At 42.9% G+C, this 25,430-nt stretch overlaps 1 protein-coding gene across 1 annotated transcript in view; it reads right to left on the bottom strand.

Annotated features, from left to right (window-relative positions):
* The window catches only part of XXYLT1 (xyloside xylosyltransferase 1), a 242,156-nt gene that overhangs the window by 135,902 nt on the left and 80,824 nt on the right, over positions 1-25,430 (bottom strand). The window contains exon 3 of the mRNA XM_083177567.1: positions 12,339-12,471. Coding sequence (XP_083033693.1) covers positions 12,339-12,471 — 133 coding nt within the window. The remainder of the gene's footprint in view (positions 1-12,338; positions 12,472-25,430) is intronic.

Here is a 25,430-nt window from a genome sequence, read left to right as displayed (position 1 = left end):
GTCTGGGATTTAGTGCACCCCTTCCTGGATAAAGGTTATCACCTCTATGTGGATAACTTTTACACCAGCATCCCCCTGTTTAAGGCCCTTGGTTCAAGAGGTACAGCAGCTTGCGGTACTGTGCGCAAGAACCAAAGAGGCCTCCCAAAAACGCACATTGCCCAAGTAATGAGAAGGGGTGAAAGCAGGGCACAATCCACCGAAAATATGTTGTTGGTCAAATATAAGGACAAGAGGGATGTCCTTATACTGACAACAATTCACGGAGACAGTACCACCTCCGTCCCTGTACGAGGTACCAGTACCCACACCTCCAAACCTAATTGTATCCTGGATTACAATAGGTACATGGGCGGAGTGGATCTTTCAGATCAGGTACTGAAGCCGTACAGTGCCCTGCGGAAAACAAAAATCTGGTACAAGAAGGTGGCCGTGTATATCATCCAGATGGCACTGTATAACGCTTACGTGCTATTCCGTTCTACCGGCCAGAGGGGGACATTTATGCACTTTCAAGAGGAAGTCATAAAGGGCCTAATATTTGGGAACCAGCAGGCAGAGGGCCCCAGTACTTCTAGTACTGGCCCCCGTATTGTACCAGGGCAGCATTTTCCTGATGAAATCCCCTCCACTGGAAAAAAGGGCAGGACACAAAAAAGGTGCAAAGTTTGCTATAAAAAGGGAATAAGAAAGCAAACTATTTTCCAGTGTGACACTTGCCCCGACAAACCCGGCCTATGTATAAAGGAGTGTTTTAAAATATACCACACATCTATGGATTATTAGGTTCATAATTTCACCGTGCTTCGGGGGTCTTGCTAATGCCACATAGCACCCACCATTCATTCCACCAGAATCTGAGCCGCAAAATCCAAAAATCACTCCTTCCCTTCTGAGTCCTGCCATGCACCCAACTGGTATTTTTTGGTCACATGTGAGGCATTGCCGTACTCGGGAGAAATTGGGGCACAGATTTTGGGGTGCTTTTTCTCCTTCATTCCTTGTGAAAATGAAAAATTTTGAGCCAGAACTGCATTTTTGTGTAAAAAAATGTAATTTTTCATTTTCACTGCCCACTTGTATCAAAATTGGTGAAACCCCTGGGGGTTTGAAATGTACACTATACCCCTAGATGAATTCCCTGAGGGGTGTAGTTTGCAAAATGGGGTCACTTGTGGGGGGGTTCCACTGTATTGGTGCTTTGGGGGTCTTGCTAATGCGACATAGCACCCACCATCATTCCACCAGAATTTGTGCTGCAAAATCCAAATATCACTCCTTCCCTTCTGAGTCCTGCCACTTTTTGGTCACACATGAGGCATTGCCGTACTCGGGAGAAATTGGGGCACAGATATTTGGGGTGCTTTGTCTCCTTCATTCCTTCTAAAAATGAAAAATTTTGAGCCAGAACTGCATTTTTGTGTAAAAAAAATGTAATTTTTCATTTTCACTGCCCAATGGATCAAAATTGGTGAAACCCCTGGGGGTTTGAAATGTACACTATACCCCTAGATGAATTCCCTGAGGGGTGTACTTTGCAAAATGGGGTGACTTGTGGGGGGGTTCCACTGTATTGGTGCAACATAGCACCCACCATTCATTCCACCAAAATCTGTGCTGCAAAATCCAAAAATCACTCCTTCCCTTCTGAGTCCTGCCATGCACCCAACTGGTATTTTTTGGTCACATGTGAGGCATTGCCGTACTCGGGAGAAATTGGGGCACAGATTTTGGGGTGCTTTTTCTCCTTCATACCTTCTGAAAATGAAAAATTGAGCCAGAACTGCATTTTTGTGTAAAAAAATGTAATTTTTCATTTTCACTGCCCACTTGTATCAAAATTGGTGAAACCCCTGGGGGTTTGAAATGTACACTATACCCCTAGATGAATTCCCTGAGGGGTGTAGTTTGCAAAATGGGGTCACTTGTGGGGGGGTTCCTAAATTTTAGCATCTTATGGTGCCTAGAAACCTACATGGTGCCTAAAAAATAATCTCATAAAAAGGAGGCTCCAAAATCAAGTAGGTGCTCCTTCTATTATGAAGCCTGTGGTTTGGTCAACGTGCACACTAGGGCCACATATAGGATATTTATGAAAACAAAAGGATTGGGGGAATCAATTTTTAGTCACATTTCTCTAGTAAAATGTACTGTGTTCCTTAGAAAAATGTATTAAAATTGCAAATCTGCAAAAAAAATGAAATTTTGAAATTTCACCTACACTTTGTTTAAATTCCTGTGAAACACCTAAAGGGTTAACAAACTTCCAAAATGCTGTTTTGAATACTGTGAGGGGTGCAGTTTTTGAAATGGTATCATTTATGGGGGTGTCTCACATACAAGTCCCTCAAAGTCACATCAGAACTGAACTGGTCCCTAAAAAAATCAGTGTTTGAAATTTTCTTGAAAATTTGAGAATTTGCTATTCATATTGTAAGCCTCCTAGTGTCCAAAAAAATTAAAAGGAAGTTGAAATAATGATGGAAACATAAAGTAGACATATGGTCTATGTTAGTTATTAACTATTTTGAGTGGTATGATTATTTGTCTCACAAGCAGAAAATTTAACATTTTGCAAATTGCTAAATTTTCCATTTTTTTACGACATTTTGGTATTTTTCACAAAAAAACACAGACTGTATCGACCCAAATTTACCACTAATTTGAAGTACAATGTGTCACGAAAAAACAATCTCAAAATCACTGGGATAAGTAAAAGCAAAAAAAAGTTATCCCCACTTAAGTGATACATGTCAGATTTGAAAAAAAGGGCTCTGTCAGGAACGCAAAAACTGGCTCTGTCAGGAAGGGGTTAAAATACTCAGTTTAAAATGACCAACTTCAATGATCCATCTACGCAACAAGCCCCATCTACACAAAATGACTATGGGCACCCCTGATATAGTTAACTATATCAGCAGTGCCGCTGGTTAAACGTAATTGAGTGTACACACTGAATATATCTTTCAGTGATGTCACCAGGACACGCAGGTCGTTGGCAATATATAGAAGCATCATTAATGTTATTAAGGGGGGTATTCAATGCAGGGTCACGACTCTCGGGCTGGCCGGACAACAGTGACCCTGTCCTGTTCTCAGCCGGCTCGATGCTGAATCGGCAGACAGGATTCTCGGCAGAATGTGCCCGACTGCTTGTAAAGTCGGGCACGTTCTGCCAAGATCCCTGTTCAATGCGGTCAGGGAAGACAGCATTGAATAGGGCCCCTCCGCTATTTCCCCTAACGGGAATAGTGGTGGGAAATTGAATACCCCGATAAGTGTACACACTAGACTAGTGGTTCCCAAACTATGTGCCGTGACACCCCGGGGTGCTTTGGGAGACTTGCAGGCATGCCCTGGATTAGTGGTACATGACCAATTCAAAATTATTTATGACCAACATAATAGAAAAATTGTAGACAAACAAAAGTGAATCCTGTCCATTACCACATAACGTTGCCCCTAAGGATGAGATATAAAACAACAAATAACTTTTCCCCTGTTTTATCAATTGGAAACTTTTGGCCTATGCGTGCCATGGAAAAAATTCTGATACTCAGGGGCGCCGTCATTCAAAAATGCACTAGACTATTATTTTTTAGAATATATTGTTCAGAAGGGCCATTCATCTTCTCTATCTAGTGTGTATGGGGATGCAGTTTATACTCCAATACGCTTAAATTGGAGAATATATGAGTGTTTTGGAGAATTTTTTAAAATACTAATCGCCACAATATTAAAAACTGACATTAAAATAATCATGCAAAGGCAACTTGATAGATTATTTTAATGGCAGTTTTTAATATTGTGTTTTTAATATTTAAAACCATCTTATTAAGGTTTTTTTTTGTTTTTTGTTTTTTTTTAACAGTATACCTTCCAAATAGCAAATTTTATGGCATACTGTGCAAAAACTTGAATTTATCGGTGGCCTGTATTGATCTTTTTGATTGATATGGGATTGCCATAATCAAAATCATGATCCTAATATTAGATATTCACTGCGGTTTCTAAACCCCTAGCCGCTGGTAGTGGCCATGCATTGCCTATAGCAGGCCTGTAGTATGGGTCCTGCATTGCCCATAGCAGGTCTGTAGTATGGGTCCTGCATTGCCCATAGCAGGTCTGTAGTATGGGTCCTGCATTGCCCATAGCAGGTCTGTAGTATGGGTCCTGCATTGCCCATAGCAGGTCTGTAGTATGGGTCCTGCATTGCCCATAGCAGGTCTGTAGTATGGGTCCTGCATTGCCCATAGCAGGTCTGTAGTATGGGTCCTGCATTGCCCATAGCAGGTCTGTAGTATGGGTCCTGCATTGCCCATAGCAGGTCTGTAGTATGGGTCCTGCATTGCCCATAGCAGGTCTGAAGTATGGGTCCTGCATTGCCCATAGCCGGTCTGAAGTACGGGTCCTGCATTGCCCATAGCAGGTCTGTAGTATGGGTCCTGCATTGCCCATAGCAGGTCTGTAGTATGGGTCCTGCATTGCCCATAGCCGGTCTGAAGTACGGGTCCTGCATTGCCCATAGCCGGTCTGAAGTATGGGTCCTGCATTGCCCATAGCAGGTCTGTAGTATGGGCCCTACAATGGGCAGTGCATCTGATAATTAGAAAGGCTCTGCGTTGCATATTTATACTCTGGGCTCTACATCTGTAAAACTACGGGCTGTATGGTCCACACATTGTATGGGGTCTGTAGATTAGGCTCTTCATTGTATAGCAATTCTGCAAAATGGGCTCTGCAATATATTTGGATCTGTAGAATGGGCTCTGATTTGTATAGGAATTTTTAAAGAAAGGTCTATGCTCTATGTATTGCATAGTAATTCTGCAGCATGAGCTCCGCATTTTATTGGGCCCTGCAATGTAGAATGTTCTCTGGAAAAGCCATCCTGTTTTTTTCCCCTTTATTTTTGATGTGTATATAGAAAAAATTTTTTGCAGTCTGCCCACTTTATATTGACCTATGCATTAATACCTTCCCATTATACTGTAACAAGAATTCTAAACATTCTAACATCAAATGGGTTTCACTCAGAGTAAAAAAAAAGTTATTTTAAAGCTGCAATCATTTACACTTCAAAATCAAACTGGTTTAGCAGTGTAAGTGATTGCCGCTTTAAAAAAACTGGAGATTTTCTTACCAAATCTCTCACTTTCTGAATCTCTCATCCTATTAAATCTCACCCATAGTCTTTTATCAGCTCAGAGATCTAAATTATTTTGCGCGATATACCAGGGAATACTACCAAATGTCACCCACCTGTCAGACTACTTCTGTTCTGTCTTCACTTATACCCCCCCCCCCCCCCCCCCAACTTTAGATTTGTAAAAAAAAAATCTGTGACCCTGAAAAGGTGACTAGTTTCAGATTTATTTTTAATGAAAATATATACTTTCTTCAGGGTAATCATTCTCAATTGCTTTGACCATGGAAAGTTCACTTCAATAAGCAGTAAAGGTTTTATTTTGAGGCAGCATCGCTCTCTAGGTGACAGACGGAGCATTCAAGGGTCATAGATATCTCTGCTTCCCAGAACTTTGAGCCAACTGATGCAAATCGTATTGCCTAGACCAGGGGTTCCCAATCTTTTTCTAATCACGGCACCCTAGAGTATCAGAATTTTTCCAAGGCACCCTTAGGCCCCCCCCCAAAAAATATATATATATATATATATATATCAAATTAAGTAGATTGTGTTTATATGTGCTTCTTAGGTTCAGTTATGTGTAAAGGGGCAGGATTTGGTTCTGATTGTACACATTTTACGATTGGCAGCCACCAGCACTGGTTTTGTCCAGAAATAATTGATCATAAATAATTTGAATTGGTCCTGGACGACCAACCCAGGGCACCCCTGCAAGTGTCCCGAGGCACCCCAGGGAGCCTAGGCGCACAGTTTGGGAACCACTGGCCTAGACTCAACTAAAACCAGCAGACACTGAATGATAATATAGCGAAAAAATGTTCAGGAATATTTGATTTCTTTATCAAATGATCTGTCAGATCATTCCAAAAGTTGTTTACATATGGCCAGAGAGTCTGATCCAGGTTATTTAACTAAGGTAAATATAGCATTTACATAATCTGGCCAAATGGCCTTCACCTTGAAGGTCTAGAGGGGCGGTGGGCAGATCTGGTGTAAAACGAGGGCGACAGTTTAATACAAGGGTGGCCAAAACGGTCCTCGATATCTATCAACGAACCATGTTTTCCAAATCACCTAGCTGGTGCACAGCTGTAGTCATTACGGACACATTTCCAAACATGCTGCATTCACTCCTACTAAAGATCTACAAACAGTTCATGTTTTTCAGGCAACCTGTGGATCTACAGGACAGGTTTGGCCACCCTTGCCTTAAAACCTACAAGTAGGGCTTACATGTACCGCATACACATCATTAAATTATTTTCCTTAGAGGTTTCAAATCAAATTTCAATTCACTTCAGTTAAAGACATAATATGCTACACATATAGTAGATGAAAAATAAAACTGCTTCAACTGAGCATATGGCCGTCTGCTGGATAAAACACTTGAAGTCCTCTATATCAGGTAGCCAAACCTGTCCTTGAGAGCTACCGACAGTTTGTGTTTTCCTGTGACAAAATAATGACTACACCTGGGCACCAGCTAGGTGGTTGGGAAAATGTAAAGTGAAAGGGTCCTTTCACACTGGGCGATTTGGAGTTAAAAGCAGCAAATTTTTACAGTTAGAGCGGCTTTCAGCTCAAAAGCCGCCCAATGTGTATGGGCCCATCAATGAGCACTGATGCGCGCTTCCCGCATCACCAGAATGGTATGGAAAGCAGTCAACCCCTGTGGAAATTGCTGGGCCAGGTGAAAAATCACTCCGTGTGTATGCACTGAACGAATTTCATAGTCGCCCTGCATACACGGTGGGCAAAAACACCCAGTGTGTATTCACCTTTAGTAGATCTCAAGGACCGGTTTGTCAAGCACTGATATAAATATTTTACATAGTCTATGGGTATATTCAATAATGATCAGACGAGCTAATACGGCGAGCAGTGCCTATTGCTCGCTGTGATAGCCCGCCCTTAGTATTCATCTGACCCCCTGAACTCGCTGTTTCCACCTCGTTTAAAAAAAAAAAAAAACTGAGGTGGATGCAGCATGTGCAGCAGGCAAAGAGGCGAGGCTCGCGGCTATATGCAGTGGGCTTGCTGCATTAGCCGCGAACCTTGCCGTTCAGGGGAATCCTCACAGTCAGAGGACATCAAGAATTCTCCTGGAACGTAGAATAGGGCGAGCGTCCGGCGAGGGGGTTAAATGGCAAGCACGGCTTGTTTCGGCAATCCTCGCCATAAAAACGCCCTCACCGACCACAGTGAATACATGACTATATGTAAAACAATGTGATTAGGGTTTGGCAGACCACCAATGGTAGCAAGAAGGAAACTAAGTGAATTAGTGGCTTCAATGCAATAGTGGGTGTGGGCAATATAATAAAAATAAAGGTAAAAAGTTGTTCACTGTGATATAGCTGGCATCATTTAGTCCACGCATATGGGTGAGAGATGTATGTGTGTGTGGTTGGGTAGGACAGCTCATCAAAAAAAGTAATGGAGCACTCGTGCCATCTGGCTAATGGTGTGTACACACGGTGAGATCTCCTTGCTATTCGACTTAAAATTCTAGTGCTATGCAATCTTTGCTACAGTATCTCTGTACTATTTGAATACAATTCATGCTATCTGCTTTCGATTTGCACTATATAGTCATTGCTGCACTGCCTATCTGGGTTTCGATCTGTGCTATCACGGGAGCGCGCATCGGGATCGCAGTGCAATCTGCATGCGATCCCGATGCGATTTTGACTATATATAGTCAAAATCTCATGCGGATTGTACCCGTGTGTACACAGCATAAGTTCTCCACCTAAATAACTGAATTGGGGTCTTGAAATAAATGGTAATCATGTGTCTAAATAAATAAATGGTAAACATACTAGTTTATGTAAGGACCATAAATGCATGCATTACAGGGGTCCTCCATACAGTATATATTTTACTTGCATTCATACAATGAATACCAAATAATCTTATTTTAAATGAACAATGGGGAACACATTCATAACTGCCTTTAAAAAGAGTTCCAGATCTGCATGTACCAAATATCATTGAGATCCCTTATTGAAATTTTCTAAATATACAAATAATTAATCCACACCAAAGGATGCAGAGGAAACGACTTCACCAAGCCCTGACTCCCACATACAAACATAAAAAGAACACAAGGCATGCAGAACAAGCTCAGATCTCTAGCTATACCCCTACACATCAAATGCGGCTTCAATGCCAAATATGAATGTTCAAACTGCAAACCCAGTCAGTTTGTTTTGGTACAGTAAATCACTGGCTTATACTAACATGGCGATTCAAGATTCTGAAGATAAGGAGATGAAAGTCAAAGAGAAATTGGTTACACTGGGCCAACATCATAAACAAATCAAAATATGTGAATTTACATTTCTTTGCTTAACAAGTATATTGAGGCCTTTGTGGTCACTTTAGTTAATAAATGCTATTAAGAAAAGTCAGCTGAGTCAAAAGACAAAAAGTTGTGACATTAAGCGTTTGGTAATCTAGACCTAAAAATAAAACAAACATCACAACATAAGGTTTCCACAACAGGTGAGGAGGTGTGGCAACTGGGAAATAGGGGCGTGACCACAACTCCGGTGGGCAGATATCGGAGTGTACATTTTGGTCCTGATGCAGAGCTGAATGCAAGTTAGTGGTGACTGCTCTCTGTGTTCATGGAATGAATATAAATGCATATAATCACCCATATTTAGAGTCTTGCACATTTTTGTATTGCACACTCATATCGGTACGCTTACTTTGATATTAGTCATCATCATAAAGGTGCACACTTGCATTAGACTACATTTGGAGCATATGGTATGCCTGGAAACCGGCATATTTATGCGTCTGTCCCACTCTGTATACAGAGGTGTCCTCATACATGCTTTACTTTAAAAAAAAAAAAAAAAGGGAAGAAAAGGCATGGCCGAAAACTGGCCAAACACTGGACAAAAACATCCACAACTGAATACACAGGTGTTGAAATAGTCCAGTTTTTCGCATAGACAAAATGGAATAGCCCCTTCGTTATAACCGGGTGCCATAAAACCACTACTTCAGACTGCACCGATTAATCTTTTACGTGACACTTTTAAATCTGTCTGCAATTGTCTGAAAATCTACATGAAGTACAACAGGACTTGTAGTGAAAAAAACAAAAACTCTGCAGTATCAAATTCGAATTAAGGTCCAGTCGCACATCCAATAGTCCGTGCAGTCTTGAGAAGTGGTTTTGCTGCATTACTTTGTGATTAAGATGCACATTCAAAGATACAAGACAAAAATATAACCCCGAGAATTAGGTGTCGCACATGCCCTGGCGCATCGGGAAGGGCTAGTTGGTTCATCTGTACCAATAGTAGGAGTACAAATCTGTACAATATTAATACAATAAATTCTAATAAAAAAAAAAAAAAAAAAAGGAACAAAAAAAACAACTAAAATAAGCATGGGAAAAGTCTTCTCTGCCAGCATATTTGTATTACGGTGCTCTTGAAGGCTCCTATTGTCAACCAACCGGAAAAACTATCATCAACATCCCCTAGCCACAGAAGCCCATTGGTCTGCAAGTGTTACCAGGATAAGTGTCATCATTATAGACTAATCAGGATAATAAAGATAAAGCAAATATCAATGCAGTAACGATCTTTCCTAACATTTAAAGTTACTTCAGATAAAAATTATTACCATAAATCACTGTGTGCAAGCTATTTTGATGAAGGGCAAACAACATATTCAAAAACCATTTATTGCTTACCATTGTTGCTGAATTACAGATGTCCTATTGTCACAGAAGGCATACCTCCCAACTGTCCCGCTTACCACGGGAACGTCCCGATATTCGGGGACGTTCCCACTTCCCGCCCGGGGCCGCCATTGTCCCACGGTGGGGGGGACAGTTGGGAGCCCCCCAGCCTGGGTCACAGTACAACAGTAAGTGGTGTAACTCAGGGTTCGGTGCTGGGAACAATTCTCTCAAACATAATGATTAATGATCTTGGGGATGGCTTAGCAAGCAATGTGTAAGGTTATACAATCCGACTAGAATGTCACCACTTTACAGAGGGACTTAAACTGGAGACTTGGGCTGATAAATGGAAACTTAAATTCAAATGGAATTCAAATGTGGACAAATGTAAGGGAACAGAAACCACTGCTATACATATAAACTAAAATGGGGTACATTTATATAAATCACTAGGAGAGAAAGGCTTAGGGGTACAAATAGACAAAAAGCTGAAGTACTCAAATATTAAGTAGCAGCATTGCCTACATAACAGGAGGTAAAGAGGATAGGGATGACACAGTGATATTACCCCTGCAAAAAGCATTAATGAGGACCCACTTAGCATTGAGTGTCCAGTTCTTGGCATCACACCTTAAAAAGATATTATGGAACTAGAGAGTCCAGAGAAGGGCAACCAAATTGATTAAGGGTTTAGAGGAATTGCACTAAGAGGAACGGTTAGCCAGGTTAGGAATGTTTATAGATATCATGTCCCCTCTTAAGCGCCTTTTTTTCATCTTAAATACATCAAGGCCAATACAGAGAACACTTCAGGTGCTCTATTTAACATGACGTCTATGCACAGGACACAAGGCATACCCTAAGGCTGGAGGAAATTAGATTTCACACGCAGTGAAGGAAAGGGTTCTTCACAGTTAGGGCAGTTAAGAACTAGCATGATCAGCCAGAAAAGGCTATGATGGTTGATTCACTTAATATATTTAGGAAAGTGTTGAACCAATTTTTAGCGGAGAATGACATCCGGGGATACAACCATTAATTAGAACGCATAGTGGGGGGTCCAATAGGGAAAATATCAGCCAAGGGCTCAGTGAATGCTGAGAAAGGATACTATAGTATAATTTTATAAATAGGTTGAACTCAATGCACTTATGTCTTTTTTCAACCTCACCAACTATGTAGGTTTCATTTTTGTGTGGACTGAAGGCCTCTCGAGTCTGTTATGTCGTTTGGTGTCACAAAGGCCCTTATTCTAATCGGTGCGGTAATATCCGCGTGCGTTCGTGCCGCCGATGTTTTGTGTCTGCGCATGTGCAGAGGAGTCTCTGCGCATGTGCGAGCGGGGTGTACGGCCAAAATCCGCATGAAATGTGAACACTCCGAACAGGGGGTGGAGAGGGGCGTGAAGGGCTATTTGGGCTCATTACCATATGCATACGCCCAGCGTTTCATGGGCGTTCCCATGCAAACGCTGGGCGTTTGTATGGTAATGCGGCCGTGACGCACGTGTAGGGGGCGGACATATGACATCGCCGGATGTCAGCTGCCCGCCCAGATCCCTGCTTTTGCACGGAAAAATGTCCGTGTGGTCTGAGGTTGCGGGAGCTGGTGGAGCACTCGGTCCTGCATTCGATGGTCTGCGACCATCGAATGATGGGGGAGGTTCCCTGAGATGGAGGAGGCGTATTCCATGAAAAAATACACGTGCGGTCCGTTCGGCCAGCTTCTTACCGCGTACGGATCCGTATGGAAGGCGGGGTTTTGCACGCACGGTCCTGGCCGCATAATCGGATCCGGCCGCACCGATCAGAATAAGGGCCAAAGTTATCCCTGAAAAAGACAGCGCAAAGCAATCCCACCCCTTTCACATCACACCTAATTTCCGGGTTCATGTCGGTTGGACCCGGTAATTGATGCGATGTGAAAGGGGTTACCGGGTCCTGCAAACTGGTAGCAACACGGCAATACGAACAAGTAAAAAAAGAAGGGTTCTTACTGGTTCGTTGCTTTGCGGTGGGAACGGGTTAATTGAGTCGATTTACCTGTTTTCCGCTCACACCAATTGAGTTGGCAGAGATTTGAGCAGTGCCAGCTCTAAGCACTGCCTCCTCCCCGCCCCCCAATGACGCTCTGCAACTCTGCCCCTCCCCCCGCATTACTTCAGCTAACGGCAATATTGCTGGTTTGCTGAGGAGGCCAGAACAGTCCAAAATGCAGGGTCGCACAGGGACTGAACCGTTTCAAAGTCCCGGTATGACCTTGCATTTGCGGTCTGAAAGCGGTATAACGCTTTATTGTTGAAGTTGCTTTGCATTTCAATAAGGCTTTGTAAATTAGCTACAAAATATACCAGATTAACAACAGGACATGTATCCTTAGTATCACATCTTATACATTTCTGTGTATTTGGTTAAATCAGGATTTGGTTTACAGTTTCAATATAATGTAAACCACAACACACAAATTTTGATTGATCATTACCTGTAAACAGGTTGCATTTCATGTACTATTCCAATAACAGAACTCTGTAAAAAGTTATCAAACTCCTCAAACAGTCTTCGGATGTTAGTCTTGAACTTCAGATCTAGATCCAGCTGAATGATTCGGGATATATCTGGCAAGAGAAATAGGTTTTAAATATTAATATATATTATATAATAAAGAGACATATGAATGTCCTAAAAAATTCAAACCTTTCAAGAAAAAAAATATTTAGTTTTACGTGGACAAAATTACCTATTTGTATAGCGGTTAAGCAATTCTCAAAACAGATATCTTAAATAATTTTTCTTCATTCAAATACACACTGATTTTTTCATCACCTATAGAGGGCATAGTTTAAGCAACCGGCTACATTTCACATATATATATATATATATATATATATATATATATATATATATATATATATATATATATATATATATATATAGAATTGTTACAGTCATACGTTTGTTTTTAGTTGAGACGTTAATGGGGGTGCCTTTTTACGATTAGAGTTTGTGGGCACAGGAACAGGGACCACTATGCTATATTGATCAAAGCGGATATGAGTATTGCTGAATACATAAATTATGCTACTTACTGGTGAAGACTTTGGGGGGAAAAAGCCAATTAGATTACTAGGCTGGAAGTCAATGCTGTTCGAAGATAGACTGAAACGGTGGAACAAACATGGAGCCCGGGCGGGAACCGCTGAAGTCTTACATTAAAGCCAGGCTGAGACTGGCACTACTTCACACAGAAACAGCTGTCACTACTAAGCTATTAACTCATACACCAGAGGTTCCCAATATTTTTTGAATCACGGCAACCTAGGGCTGGGGTAGTCAACTCCAGTCCTCCAGAGCTACCAACAGTTAAGGTTTTCCAGATCTCCTCACAGAATCACAAGTGAAGTAATTAGCTGCACCTGTGGATCTTTTAAAAAGGTGTTAGTGAGTAATAAGTGCACCTGTGCAGCAGCTGGGTGGTCTGGAAAATGTGAACTGTTGGTAGCTCTCGAGGACTGGAGTTGGCTACCACTGACCTAGAGTATCAGAATTTTTTCACGACACCCCTAGGACAAAAAAAAAAAAGCCAGAATAAATAGAACATTAAAGTAGGTTGGGTTTATATGCAACTCTTAGGTTCAGTTATGTGGTAAAGGGCAGGATTTGCTTGTTTGTACAAATTTTATGATTGGCAGCCACCAGCACTGGTTTTGCACATTAGCCATAAACCATTTTCTCGGATATCCATCCTGGTGACGCAGCTAACCATGGGATGTAGGAGGGTCCGCAGGAGCAAGGCATTTATGCTAACTTCTTTGAGGCAGGCTCCTTCCATCTGCATCCCAGCATTCCTCCGTTTGTTTTAGGTGCCCACTGGAGTGGGTGCTATGCTGACTGGCTGCAGGCTGAAGCTGTGTTTTAGAGTAGCTAGGGGTTTGTTTTTTTATTAATATTCTCTTAGGTAAGTTGCAGGTTACAGTGCAAAACTTTACACTGACAGCGCAGCAGAGGCTGACAGAAGCGCTTTGATTTCCACAAAAGGAGGTCTCCTGGGCCCTGAGCCGGCTCCCTGCTTAGGGGGGGAATCATGGGTGACGGACCCCCCGCGATGGTTAACACAAATGCTGAACATAGTTTTCCAGTTCTATATATGTGACACACAAAAATATAAAATTTCCTTCCAAAGTTGCACAGCCAATATTATTTGCCGCACACAGCCTTTGTAAAATTAGAGGGAACATTGCTCTCAGGGTATACTACAGTATATTACCATTGTAATCTGGTATGTGGTCAATGTATTTGCATTTTTTTTTATTATTTATTTTACTTCTGTAAACAATAAATAGAAAGAACAAATACCAGGTATACATCAGATCATTGTTTTCCTGGCCAATGAGACGTGAAATAGGATCGTGTAGTGCATATGAGAATGCATCACACTATCAGGTGTGGTACAGCGAGCCGACAGTAGGGTTTATGATGGTCTTTTACCGACATCCGTATCCCGACCGCTGGTACTCCGACAGAGGGGTGAGTGTAATGAAGCCCCCACAAGAGATCCCGACTGTAGGGCGTTTAAATCAGTCAGGATTCCAATGTCAAAGTACTGACTGTCGGAAACCTGACTGTTGGGCAGTCATCCGGCACCCAGTGTATGATGCAGCATGGCATTGCACATCATCTTCTGGTTTCCCGTGTAGCACAGCCAATCAGAAGATCATACACACTCCACTGCATACACACTGCACCGGTACATCATTTGACATTATATGGAACAATATATCTTGCAAATATAGGCGTAGTGTGTACAAGATCAGAACTTGTAAAGCTGAAACACTAAGCAATTTTCGTAAATGAGATGCACAATAATATCATTAAGGATATTATCATGCATATTGTGCAGTGTGTACCCACTATGTTGTTGACAATGCCCACTTCTCCAGGTCATTAACGATCCCCCGTCATCTGGGCATGCAGCCAAATCTGACAATATATAGTCAGCAACTTCCTGTTTGGTGGGGTCATGGTGACTACACAGACCAATGTCCTTTAGTATTTTTAGCGCAAATTGTTCATTCCGCAGCACCACCAAATTCATTAGTGATAGCGGCTGCGTCGCATTTCATATAGTATGTACAGGACTTTAGATTCTGTAAACAAACACCCTCAGAATGAAGGATTAATCAGTGTCAATCCAGGAATGGCCATCCTTTAATCTGCTGCCATTGAGCAAATATAATTATTTCAATATATATTATTTGTACAAAGTTTGCTGTTTCACAATATAATACAGTATTAAAGCACATATAAATAAAGGAGCTCCAATTCCTGAATAAATGTGGTTTTACATATTAACTCATAACGTACTTATTCAATGTCAACAATTCTATTTTAACAGCAACAAGGAACCACACACACACACAACACCAAGAAAATGTGCAGCAACTTTTATTGTCTCTACATGAAAGGAGTTAAAACATTTAAGAGGCAAAGTTACAAAACACAAATGATGCTGTTTTTCCATGATGGTAACACAACAGGAAGTTTTGTAGAGCCTCTGGAATAAATTAGAACACTGTCTAACAATCTGGTCATACACGGTTCACTTTCAAATTAGACCTGTATTCAATGACTCCGTATGTTTACACTTCCTATGACTGCTAGTAAACCACCACTTAAGTAGCAATGTGGTGCCTTAAAAATATAGCCCCAGTGGACTCAGTGGGGAAAAGTATGTGGGGTTCAGCCCACCCTTACAGAGCTATGCTCGGCATACAATTCCCCACCGAGTCCCTGGGGCTATACAGTATGTGCAGTTACGTACCATATTGTAATGTACAGTACAGTATATATAAAATGGTGGCAGACCGAAAATAATCAAACAGTGGAATTCCAAAACATGAGTTGATCCCGAGTGAGATCCGAACCAAGGAAATAGAAACAGTGCATAGAAAGTTGTGGCCTTAACCGCTAGGTCATTATAGCTACTGTACCACTGGCCTGTCTGCTCATTCACACCTGATGCAGGAACCCTGAAGTCTTTATTAATTACTACTTTAGATGCCGGTAACCGGCACTGGCGCTCAAGGCTACGCTTGGGGGTTGGGTCACAATGTTCGCAATATTATTGAATAAATACTGTATTTTAGGTAAATGCTGCTGTATGTAAGTTAGTACCACGCCGTATTTTAAAAATATGCTACGTAATCGCACATTCAGCTCCAGGAACACTAAGGGGAGCCCATCCTTATGTACACAGCTATGTTAAGGATGGGCTCCTTCATTACAGATAGTCTATGCCAGTGGTCTCCAACCTTTTTTGGGTCGGGAGCTACTCGCGACAAAATAAAACCGCCCGAAGAGCTACTAAAGTAAAAAAAAAATTTTAAATCTGCATAATATCCCAAAAAATGCCCTTTACACATAATGCCACAAACTGTAATGCCCCCGACACATTATGCCACACACTGCAATGCCCCAAAACATACCTCCCAACACTGGAGGCAGAGGAGAAGAGTCATCTGCGCGTGTCGAAGGCACGCGCCAAAAATTAGAAGGTTCAGCTACTACCGTGGAACTCCTGCGAGGCTACATCCCCCATTTTTTCCGCTATGGGGGCATAGTCAGCTCTCTAAGAGCTGTAGCCACATGGGAAATGGGGGTGTGATACACATATGCCCCCAATAGTGCAGTGCCAGATATACATATGCTCCCACGGTGCCAGGTATGCCCCCACAGTGCCAGAAACAGGAATACCCTCACATTGCCAGGTATGACCCCATGGTGCCAACAATGCCCCCACGGTGCCAGCAAGTATGCCCCAACAATGCCCCCACAGTGCCAGCAATTATGCCCCCACAGTGCCAGCAAGTATGCCCCCACAGTGCCAACAAGTATGCCCCCACAGTGCCAACAAGTATGCCCCCACAGTGCCAACAAGTATGCCCCCACAGTGCCAACAAGTATGCCCCCACAGTGCCAACAAGTATGCCCCCACAGTGCCAATAAGTATGCCCCCACAGTGCCAATAAGTATGCCCCCACAGTGCCAATAAGTATGCCCCCGCAGTGCCAATAAATATGCCCCCACAGTGCCAATAAGTATGCCCCCACAGTGCCAATAAGTATGCCCCACAGTGTCAGGTGTTCCCCAGCAGCACACTTACCATTGTTGCTGCTGTCGCCGGGGAGAGAACTATTCGGCCATCCGGTGCCCCCTGTGGTGCTGCTGGCACTGTCTGTGTCCGGCAGTGTCCTCCTGTGTCGGCGTGCTGCTTCCCTTTCAGGGGAGGAGAGCACAGTGCAGCACGCATCTCTCCTTCCCCTCACTTCCTTGTGACTGCGCCGTCTGCCAATCAAAGCTCGCGGGCGGCTGCTGATTGGCTGCCGGCCCGCGAGCTCTGGTTGGTGGACGCCGCAGTCACAGGGACCTGGGACGCACAGGGAAGGGTAGGAGAGAAGCGCAATGCTCTCTCCTCCCCTCAGGGAAAAAGGGAAGCAGGGGCGGACGGCGGCGGATAATGGAGGGGCGGGCGGTGACAGAGTGGTCGAGCTACCCCGATCGCTGCCGCGAGCTACTGGTAGCTCGCGAGCGACGGGTTGGCGACCACTGGTCTATGCCAACCACAGTTGTGTTAACATGCTATGTAGTCGCAAATACAGACCCAGCAATACAGTATAGAGATGTACTGTATTAGCCTGCCCATACAGAGCTATGCTCGGCATACTGTATTCACCGATACAGTATCCCAATGCTCATCTGTAAAGCATACTGTACATTACTGCATTTAATGCTGCTTTCACACTGCCTAAATGGGTAACGACCCGGTATTTGTAAACGGGTCTTTAAGAACTGCAGTGGGAAAGGGTCTTTACGGCTCTTACCCATTTAAACTTTAAATATCCGTTTAAATACCTTTTTGTCACATTCACATTGTACCCGTTTAAACCACAAAGCAACCCGTTTAAAGCCATTGTAAACATGGGCTGTCATATAAATGGACTTTTCTTGCCCCACTGTACAGTCATCACATGCAGGAAGCCAATCATGTTCTTAACCTTTATTATTATTACTAAATACCGTTTAAGAGCCTTTCCCACTGGCAAAAAAAGACGGCTCTTAAAACAGGTAAAACACTGCTTTTTACACGTTTAACAAATACCGGTATTTGTTAAATGGGTAAAGCAACTAGACATCTGTTGGATGAATGTAAGCAATTACACTCATCTACAATGCCGAACGCCACACTAGCAGTGTTGTGTGTTTTATGAAGTAGTCTAGAGGGCCGCTGTGAGTAAACGTGGTACAATGGATGTAGAACACATGTGAACCAACTTGACAGCTAATGTGAGAATTGGCAATGGGCTGCCAGAAGTAAGCCACCACAGAGACAGAAAGATTACCCACCTTTGCAAAAATGCAAAAGAATTGGAAATGGATCGCTAACTGCCATCCACTCTACAACCCATATGAAATTCAGGGATCATCAAAAGGATTGGTCTGTAAACGCAAGTCTGAGGCATCCACTAATCTGTGACTGAGACAAAGTGAAAGTGGTCATTGCTGAGGTCACAGACCCTTCTCGAACACCGCTCGGCACGCCTGTATTTTTTTGGACACGCACAGAAAACAACAGATTTCCATCCTAAATGCTGCTTTCCTGGCAAACTGCAATTGACACTTTTGTTGCCGTCAGGGAGGCAATTGTCGGATGCTCTCTGCAGGACACAAATGCTGCTTTCACATCACACAACCTGCTTAGACACAGTATTTGAAATGTTTCTGAAAATGGGTCAGAGCAAGTTAAACCTCTTTCACATTGCATGTTGTAAACCCGTGCTGGCCAGGTACCAGGCGTAGTATCCTTCTTTTTTACAGTTTCAAATTACCGTTTTCTTGAACCGGTAATTTCACTATGGCGCTTTCACACTGCAGCTATAACCGTTTTGAAACACTTTAAAAATCGGCAAATTACTGGGCTATAGCTGTGGTGTGAAAGGGGTGTTGCTGTGGGCCCAGCTGCTCTCCTACACATCTGGTATTAGAGCATGTGCATTGTATATGCTACAATATACTGTTGTATTTCCCTAAAATGTAAAACACTATTTTAAAAGCAAACGTTTTCCTCAATACAATAAAAATGCATTTTTCTTCTCTTTTCTTTTTATTTTTTTTAACAGAAAGACCAAAAAACAAAAAGGATTCTCAAAACCTGAAGATCTGCTACAGTACACACTGTAACCACATTATGTTCAGGAAATGGATTGCCTTTTAGCATATACTACATGTACTCTATTGAGGGGATGCAATTAGTATCCCGGCGGTCGGAATCCCGACCGCCGAAATACCGACACTTTGTCCCTCTATGGGTGTCCACGACACCCATAGAGGGAGAACAAATTAGTGTGCAAAGCATAGCGACCCCACAAGAGGGGGCGATCCACATCCCCCCCTCTTGTCGGGATTTCGGCATCGGGATTTTATACCGATCCCGTATTTAGAACCCTTCAACATTTTACACATTATAAACAGCTTCTACATTCTGTACTCTACATATCTTGCAGGAATGGCAATGAATACAATGTATAAAGAACTTAAGCCATTACACATTGCAAGTACTGTATATATGTGCTTTCACAATGGCCCTTATTCTGCATCGTGCGGTACGGCCCGCGTGCGGCCGTACCGCCGATGTTTTTAGTCTGCACATGCGCAGAGGTCAATCTGCGCATGTGCAGCCCCATTCGCCGCAGACGTATTTCGTCCGCCGCAAAGGGGGCGTATAGGGGCGTGAGGGGCTTCATACCCTCATTTCCCTATGTATACGCCCCGCGTTTCATGGGCGTTCCCATGCAAACGCGGGGTGTATGCATGCTAATGAGGGTATGACGCCACTGATGGGGGCGGAAAGCTGACGTCGCCGGATGTCAGCTCTCAGCCCCCATACAAGCTAACACACGGACGATTGTCCTTGTGGTCTCAGCTTGCGGGAGCTGCTGTGGCGTGCGGCCCTGCCTTCGATGGTCGACGACCATCGAATGCAGGGGGCAGCTCCCACCATGGTGGAGGCGGACGCCCCACCATTTTTATGCGGATCGCCAGCCGTCCGTGTACGGACGGCCGTGGCGATCCGTCTCGTGGGCGGGGATTGGTTTGTGCGGCCAGAGCACCGTGTGCGGCTCTGGCCGCACCAACCAGAATAAGGGCCCATGTGAGGTTTCTCTAACGCAAGCATAATGCTGGACAATATTGCTCAGCATTTATCATGCATTTATAAAAGGCTTCATTTGAGTATTGTCATCTGTGAGAGGGATGCCGGCTGGGTCATTACTGCTGGCTTCAACAGTAACAAAGTTTTATTCTGTACCGTCAGACTTAGTGAACTGCATCAGTCGCTGGAGTGATCAGCAATTTCTGCTCATTCAGCGGACCGAAAGGATGTTGTTGAAGCATCCTCTAGTCAGAGAACAGACTTAATGGGCTTAAGCCATCCTTGCTGCATCATTATCCAAGAGCACAGTCATGCTAACCTCTCAGATATTGACTCCCCAATGAATTTGGCAGATGGAATCGGATGATGAATACACATCTTATTCCCCATATTAAAATCCATGAGCCTTCTAAACAGATAAAGGTGACTAGCTTTACTAAAGAAAAAAAATGGTTTTGAGATCCAAGTGATTGTGTGCTGGCCATGTTCTATAAGCCTGCGATAACATTATGTATTTGTGTAGCACGCATTAGACACATGCCAATAACAATGCACCCGTGCCAAGCTGCTTAATGAGCTCGCAACCGGTCACCATTACAAAGTCTATTAAATGCCTTTCTTCTGTTTTATCCATTATGAAAGTACATCTGATTTCTTAATCAACACAGTCCATTTAAAAAGCAATTGTGTGGTGCCATGGAAACAAAGAAAAACAACCATGGTGATACTGTGCAAAGATACCCTCAGACTCCCATTGTTGTAACAGTCTCCAAGGCTGTGTTGAGGTTTTCCCAATCATTTAGCTCTTCCTGTTTTTTTTATTTCTGCACATTAAGCCTGTCCTAGACCTCACTCTGCACTCAGCTCAACAGGCAGCCAAACAGCTGAAGCTGTGTGCCAACAGGAAGCTCTAGGTTATTAAAACAGTTAATGCAAGGAGATGACTGGACATATAAAAGCAACTTCAGAAAAATAAATATATTACTATTTTAAAATTCTGTAGCCTGGCTAAAATCAGCATGAATATTCAGAAGTTGTTTAACTTCAAAGTTGTAATCAACAATCCTGGATTGTTAACACTGGAAATGTTTTTTTAAACCATGAAAAATGTCCATCCTACCTGGACGCTGCCATTTAGGAGCACCAGATTCTGCAGGACAGTAGCCAACTTAATGTGCAGCCCTCAACTGATTACAGTATATATTACACTACAATGTATTGGTTTACAGTCAAAAGGTTGACCACTATTGGTCGACAGGGTCAAAAGGTCAACAGTCACTATGTTGACATGGTCACGTCGACATGAAAATGTTGACATGCAGTTTTCATGTTTTTTGGTGTCTATTTCGACATAGGTCAGTATGCATAAGTGTCTAAGTGTACCGCTACACTCGCTATGCTTCAGGCACGGTGCCTCACTGCGCACGGCACGCTATAAAATTCTCCCACCGCGCCGTAGTGGATGGTAGGGTATAAAATACAGCCTGTCGACAAAAGTCTTCTCAAAAAATAAAATTTAGAAACTCATGTTGACCGACACATTGTAGCTCTTAGGACTGCATACCCCCTCACCTACATACTGTACTATTAAGTTGAATAAACATCAAATAAACTGCAGTCTAACATATCGTAAAATAAAGATTTTAAAGAACTGTACCTGTGAATATTGGTCATGAAGCGATTTGGAACTCACTGTTTTTAGCAAAGTCGTAGTCTACACCCAGAGCCCCAAACTAGACATTTTAGACCACAGCCTCGCTGACAACAGCCTCACATCATTGCATCACTGGCAGACACATTTCTGTCGGAAAAATTTCAAAATGACATAACTCACAGGACCTGACATCAATCTTCATCAGAGAGGACTGGTGCAATGATCATCTGTTAAAGGCACACAACTATTTTTCCTCCTATTCTGTACATGTTTCATCATCTCCAGAAAACTATTTAATAACGACAGGGACCATCATTTTGTAACAACATCCATCCATCTATCCACGAACTGTGGGTGTGGGGGGGAGGGGGGGGCGCTTATTACATTGTGTGGGAATTATTAACCATTTTAACCTGCCCGACATGACAGGTGTGTATATGTTCCTGAAACACCCCCACTATCCATGCCAGCCAGAAGAGTGGCGAGCGTAGCGAGCCCCGCGGTACGTGTCCTCTCGACCTGTTCATTTCCCCACCATCCACGTCGACGTGGAGTTGATTTTATAAAAAAAGTGTGGCAGGCGCAGTGATCCACCGAGCCCGAAGCATGGCAAGCGCACGTCAAGTAATCCGCATGTACTTCGGGCTCGCCACACTTTATCAAATCAACTCCACGCCAACGTGGATAGTGGGGGTATGAACAGGTCGGGAGGACGCGTACTGCGTAACATGGAGCACTGGCAAATGCGTCCTTTATTGTGCACAAGACCCACTTGCACACCGCACCCCCCCCCCCTTTGTGCATGACAAGCACACGCTACCAAACCCCTAACCCTGTCAGTCTCTCAAGCAGACACAGGCAGGGTTGCCGTACCCTGCCACGATAATTACTGAGACACACAAGCGTCTAAGACGCTCCTGTGTCTCAGACAGATGGAGCGCCTCTCCGCCGGCACCCGCATGATCCCCTCTACGCCAGCACAGGGGATCTGGTTGTTACCGGCACTCACTAGTCTTGCCAGGGACAGAGCTGCAGGTCCCAGGGACAGTACGGTGACTAGCTGCCTGACGGGGACAGTACGCTGATTACGTAGGGCTGCCGCGGAGTCACTACACTAGGCAGCTGTTGGGCTACGCTGACAAAGTAGCTTAGCCTACACTGAAAACGTAGCGTAGCCTACCGCCGTGAAACTACACAAGTACCAAAAAGTGAACTTCCCACTTCTTACACATTAGACAATGCCAGTGTCCCCCCCCCCCCCCCCCAAGAGAACTTGATGCTTATTATTTTGGTTAATGGGGATATTGTAAGCATACCCAGGGAAAGTAGAGTATAGTTATTTTCTACACTATTGCAATTACCAGGGGCAGATGGAGACCTAAAAGTGGTCCGAATTTCTTATTATTTTTTTTAGAGGTGCCCCTACATGGGCAGCACCAGGGTTTAACATGCTATGTAGCCATGGCAACATCATTGGCAGAGTCTCTGTACTGCAAAGATGGATTAACAGAATGTATGGGGGACAATGCAGTGTAATAATTGCAGTGTGGAACCACACATCTGGAAACAGAACAGGCCTCAGAGGGACATCAGCCCATCAGGAATCTTCCCAGTACGCTCAATTGTCAATTCTCACCTGGCAAATACGCTTTCATTATAGTTTTTCCAAGAATAGTAAGTAAAGAGATGCTGTAAGTCTACCTGGTCTGTGTGTTTCTTTCTGGGGGAAGATTGGGAGGAAGACACAAGAAAATGTAACTTCCCTAACAGGCACATTGATAAGCAAAGAATACACCTGCTAAGCAGCCATATCATATAACCGTGTAGCAACATTGCCATGTCTGCATCTCAAACTTTCCACTAGTCAAAACTTACACGGGAACTTCCTGCAGCTTCAAAGACCTCATATGCTGAGCATAGCCTTGACACAGTTTAGAGGATTTTTCCTGTTAGAATCCACTTATTTATTTACAGTTTCTTATAAAGCGCACACATATTCCACATCGCTGTACATGGTAAGACATGGCAGTGCAACGAGATGCGGGCTCTAGTGGGATGAGATTGCATTGTATCTAGAACAAAAAGCAGGGGGCTGTAGCATATTGTATGCTTTTTGTACTAGATGCTATGCAATCTATTACTAAAAGCACTGAGTTAATCGCACCATGTATGCATACCCTCCAACATGACCCATTTCATTAGGTACAAAATGCTCTTTTCCTGGACTTCCCTGCCAGTGGCAGTTACAGAGGTTGGACTCCAGCACAGTCCAAAATTCAAAGACGGGAGGGGGGGATCTCTGAATTATCTACAACATGTGGTTTTTCAAATATTATTGCTAATGCCCCTTGGTGTGCTGGGGAAAAATAGGCTTAGTGTTTTCTGGTCCAGAACAACACTCTCTCTCCGCACCTGAGGGGCATTACTCATTTGATTGAGTTGCTTTTTGATGGGGTAATCCTGCAACTAGTATCAGGGCACTAGTTTAGTATGGCTTGTGGTCACACAGGGTGAAGCACAAATTGTCTATGCGCAGGTTCACAGCACAGCCAATTCAATGGCCGCAGGCACTCAATTCTAGGTGCTATTCAGCATTGCATTTAATTATATTTCAACCTCCTCCATAAACAGTATTCTTCCAATGTTATAAAATACTGTACATCATGTTTCTAGTTACATTCTAGGCGGTTTCTCTGTTGAGTTTATCTATATATATATATATATAATTATTATTTTTTTTAACCCCTTCCTGACAGAGCCAGTTTTTGCGTTCCTGACAGAGCCCTTTTTTTCAAATCTGACATGTATCACTTAAGTGGGGATAACTTTTTTTTGCTTTTACTTATCCCAGTGATTTTGAGATTGTTTTTTCGTGACACATTGTACTTCAAATTAGTGGTAAATTTGGGTCGATACAGTCTGTGTTTTTTTGTGAAAAATACCAAAATGTCGGAAAAAAATGGAAAATTTAGCAATTTGCAAAATGTTAAATTTTCTGCTTGTGAGACAAATAATCTTACCACTCAAAATAGTTAATAACTAACATAGACCATATGTATACTTTATGTTGCCATCATTATTTCAACTTCCTTTTCATTTTTTTGGACACTAGGAGGCGTAAAATATGAATAGCAAATTCTCAAATTTTCAAGAAAATTTCAAACACTGATTTTTTTAGGGACCAGTTCAGTTCTGATGTGACTTTGAGGGACTTGTATGTGAGACACCCCCATAAATGATGCCATTTCAAAAACTGCACCCCTCACAGTATTCAAAACAGCATTTTGGAAGTTTGTTAACCCTTTAGGTGTTTCACAGGAATTAAAACAAAGTGTAGGTGAAATTTCAAAATTTCATTTTTTTTGCAGATTTTCAATTTTAATACATTTTTCTAAGGAACACAGTAGATTTTACTAGAGAAATGTGACTAAAAATTGATTCCCCCAATTCTTTGGTTTTCATAAATGTCCTATATGTGGCCCTAGTGTGCACGGTGACCAAACCACAGGCTTCATAATAGAAGGAGCACCTACTTGATTTTGGAGCCTCCTTTTTATGAGATTATTTTTTAGGCACCATGTAGGTTTCTAGGCACCATAAGATGCTAAAAGTTAGGAACCTCCCCCACAAGTGACCCCATTTTGCAAACTACACCCTTCAGGGAATTCATCTAGGGGTATAGTGTACATTTCAAACCCCCAGGGGTTTCACCAATT

This window comes from Crinia signifera, chromosome 3 (assembly GCF_055691185.1).
Source record: "Crinia signifera chromosome 3, ASM5569118v1, whole genome shotgun sequence".
Classification (NCBI taxonomy): domain Eukaryota; kingdom Metazoa; phylum Chordata; class Amphibia; order Anura; family Myobatrachidae; genus Crinia; species Crinia signifera.
The sequence above is the reverse complement of the archived record's forward strand: the minus strand, read 5'-3'. Positions and strand labels throughout refer to the sequence as shown.